General features: G+C 41.5%; 1 protein-coding gene across 1 annotated transcript; it reads left to right on the top strand.

Moving 5' to 3' along the window:
• The first annotated feature begins 648 nt into the window (after window positions 1-648).
• Window positions 649-2,156, top strand: NPPC (natriuretic peptide C). The gene is made up of 2 exons (XM_010166230.1): window positions 649-741; window positions 1,851-2,156. The coding sequence occupies exons 1-2, from the start codon at window positions 649-651 to the stop codon at window positions 2,154-2,156; spliced, it is 399 nt and encodes a 132-aa protein (XP_010164532.1).
• Window positions 2,157-3,354: the final 1,198 nt, after the last annotated feature.

The following is a 3,354-nucleotide window of genomic DNA, read 5'->3' as shown; positions in this document are numbered from 1 at the left end:
CTCAGTAAGCTGGGAAATAATTAACTATTGGAGATGAGCCCTGCAACTTGCCATATTTTTAGGACTTGGATTTCCCTTCTCCAAATCATGCTCTTTCATCTCGTAGCTTGCTAATGCCATATTATGATGTTAGGTAACAACACTTTGTTCTTACACAGTGTGTTTCATGACACCCCTGTCCCTCTGATTTGGTACTTCATGGTGACAAAGGAGCCAGGTGAATGTGTAGTGGATATAATCTGCTTCCTGTCTCACTTCATATTTCTCTCACAATTATTTTTCTCTGGATGGAAAGGAAAGGTTTAGCAGTCAACCCAAAGAACAGAGCTAAGCAAATTGACCTATGTAAGTGGCACAATGACACCAGGCTGCAGGGACCTTCAGATTCACAGCAACAGAATGATGCTGCATTGCCCAAGTGTAAAATGCTCCTTTTATTCACCATCAGAAAAGAGAACTACTTCCTCCCTCCTCCTCCTGGGAGAATGAAAATCAGATCAGAACCTCAAACCAATCCTTGCACTGGCAGGAACTCAAAAGGTAGACTTGGGAGGGGTTGGAGGAAGATATAAAGGCTGGTAGCTGGAGACACAGAGCAACACTGAACTGGAGAGACTCAGGAGGAATCAGAGATACCAAAACATGAAGATGAACCTGAAACTTCTTTTTTGCCCTGGATTCCTTCTGCTGCTTATTGTCAGTCAAAACCAGGCAAGGGCCAGGCCCATTTCCAGCTTACAGGTAAGTGGCTGGCTGCTCAATAGAACTGAAAGAAGCTCATGCTTCTTTAGGACTTAGACACTTCAGATTAGCTTTGTTTCTTCCAATCCCAGCTAAAGCAATAGGAGACACTCAGAAATCATGATAGCAAGAATCCTGAGGTGGGCAGAGTTATTAAATGGAGGGAAACTAAAATAATCAATTACTGGATTTAAATTTCTAATCATGAGGCAATTAAAAGGAATTTTTTTTTTCCTGCAGGGTCGATTTGGAGATTGCAGATTTAGGGTCATCCTGTAACTGAGTGAAGCAATAAACTTTCAGAGCAAAAGGAATTTTTCTGGAAGGATTCCTATCTAGAGTCCCAGAGCCCCTTCAGGGTTCCTTCCTGAAGCCCCTGGTTTAAGCTGAGAAAGGAATTAATGGGTTGTACCCACATGATCTCCTGCTCAGCTCAGTACTGCAGTAATGCAGTCCCTGCCTGCAAGTCCCAGAGGCAGAACATAAGAAAAAGAGAAAGTGTGTGTGTGTGTGTGTGTGTGTGTGTGTACGTGTGTATTTGTGTGCACAGGAATTTCAAGTCATTGGGAAAACACATTTCAGCTATCTAACTAGGGATCTAGTATTCCCAAATATTAAATGACCTCCTAGTCTGTAAAGAAATTTATAATTCTTCTAGCATCAATTTCAGCATGCTACCTGTCATTGCATGGCTTCTCTTATTATTCCAAGGTATCAATCATTTTTGTCTTGTTCCTTATTCACTCTTCACCAAGCCTCTTCCATCATCTTTCACAATTTATCCCACACCCTAGATCCCCAGCGCCAGGAAAGACTTAACTGGCAGTATGTCAACTCAGAACTATAGAATATAATAACAGCATAGAGCCTCAGAGAATTTTGAGAGAGCACACAGTGTCAGCTCAGAGCAGCTTGGTGAGCCAGGAGAAACCAAAGACAACCATCATCAGCTTCAGAAATTACTTCAGTACTTTCAGCTTTTTGTTTGAAATAAGCATCTCCAAACCTGGCACTGAGCATGGCTTATACAAAAACAATAACTGAGTTCCCAGAACCCCTCCTTTTTCTCCTCTCCTCTCTCTCCACCATCTACCTTTCCCTTTTTTCAGAGTCTGTCCAAACTGCTGGAAGAGGACCTGGAGCTTCCCCTGGTCTCAGAGGAGAGGGACCATGAGCAAGATGAAATAATCCCAACAGGTGCCTTTGATCAGCAAGATGCTGAATTCCAGTGGACCCGGAATACCAGGGACCAGCCCGAGAGCATGTCCATGGATGATAGTGCTGTCCAGAGGTTCTTCAGCGACCTCCTAAGTTTACCCCGTAGATACCGAGGTAGAAGCAAAAAGGGCCTCTCCAGGAGCTGTTTTGGTGTCAAGCTGGACAGAATTGGGTCACTGAGTGGACTGGGATGCTAGCTGCTTAATATGGTAAGAGAAAGTCAGAGGCAGATGGTCTGTGTGTTCGTGTATAACTTACATAAGTATGCAGAAGATCAGATTTAATTTAGCTTTAAGGAAACAGTGACTTAAAGTAACTTTTACCCTCCTATAGCAAACACAGTTTACTAATTTTACCCTCTTCAGAATTCACTGCCATCAGATATGTACTTAAAACCTGTGAATGCCACATCTCTGCTTTACCTGCTTTCACTCCTCTCTCCAAGTCAGCTGTATGCATTTCATCTTGACACAGAAGCCAGATCAGAGAGGTTTTCACCAGCTCCCCAGGGATGCTTGTGTCAATCCAAAGAAACTCTGAGCAGAACAGTGGAGCTGAACCTGGCCCTAGAACAGTAAGAAATCAGTTAATTTCCATGCATTAAATCCTGTCCACTTCTCCTTCTTTTACTTATTCCTCTGCTTTCTTGACAGGACTGACTTTGAGGTTTCAATGGACCTGTTGCCTTTCAATGAGATATTCAGCCCTTATTCATATTGGCTCCACCAATCCATCTACTACTACCTGATGTACTGAGCAAATTGCACCCTACCTCTCCCCTGAATTACTTGGCCAATAGAATATACCATTGCTGTACTGCCTATTTGTATCAGAGTAATAATCTGTGAACATCTATCTGAAATTTAATTACAAAAACATTTGTACTGTTTGTGTATTAAATGTATAAATAAACAAGTCTCATTATGTCACATATAATAAACTGTTTCCATAATTTGGTGAATTTGCTTTAAGCCTTTGCTGTGATTCTTTCATGAATCATTCATTTCAGTTTCATTCCTGAAACAGTGCCCAAGTTTGCCCCAGACACAATCCACTAGAATTCAGCATTTCAGAGGGCTGCTTTCTGGTAAAAAGGACTTTTTAGCTGCATTTTTTTTTTTTAAAGACACACAATCAATCAAACAAGCCATTCTTTTTACCAAAAGAACCTGAAATTTAGATATCCCTACCTAAACATAAATGTAACAGGAACAAGGCTGACATAGCCATCTTCACAAAAGTCATCAGAAACCAGGACACAAAGCCCCAAGTCTTTGACCACCACAATTTGAACTAAAAGGGTAGCTCTCTTATCTGACATCGGTAGAAAACTGTTACCCTGCATTTGGATCTGCCACTGACAGAGGAAAACAATTGTTTTTCACTAGTATATCT

The sequence above is a fragment of the Antrostomus carolinensis genome, unplaced genomic scaffold (genome assembly GCF_000700745.2).
Source record: "Antrostomus carolinensis isolate BGI_N321 unplaced genomic scaffold, ASM70074v2 scaffold5164, whole genome shotgun sequence".
Lineage (NCBI taxonomy): Eukaryota > Metazoa > Chordata > Aves > Caprimulgiformes > Caprimulgidae > Antrostomus > Antrostomus carolinensis.
This window is presented reverse-complemented; position numbering and strand designations above follow the sequence as displayed.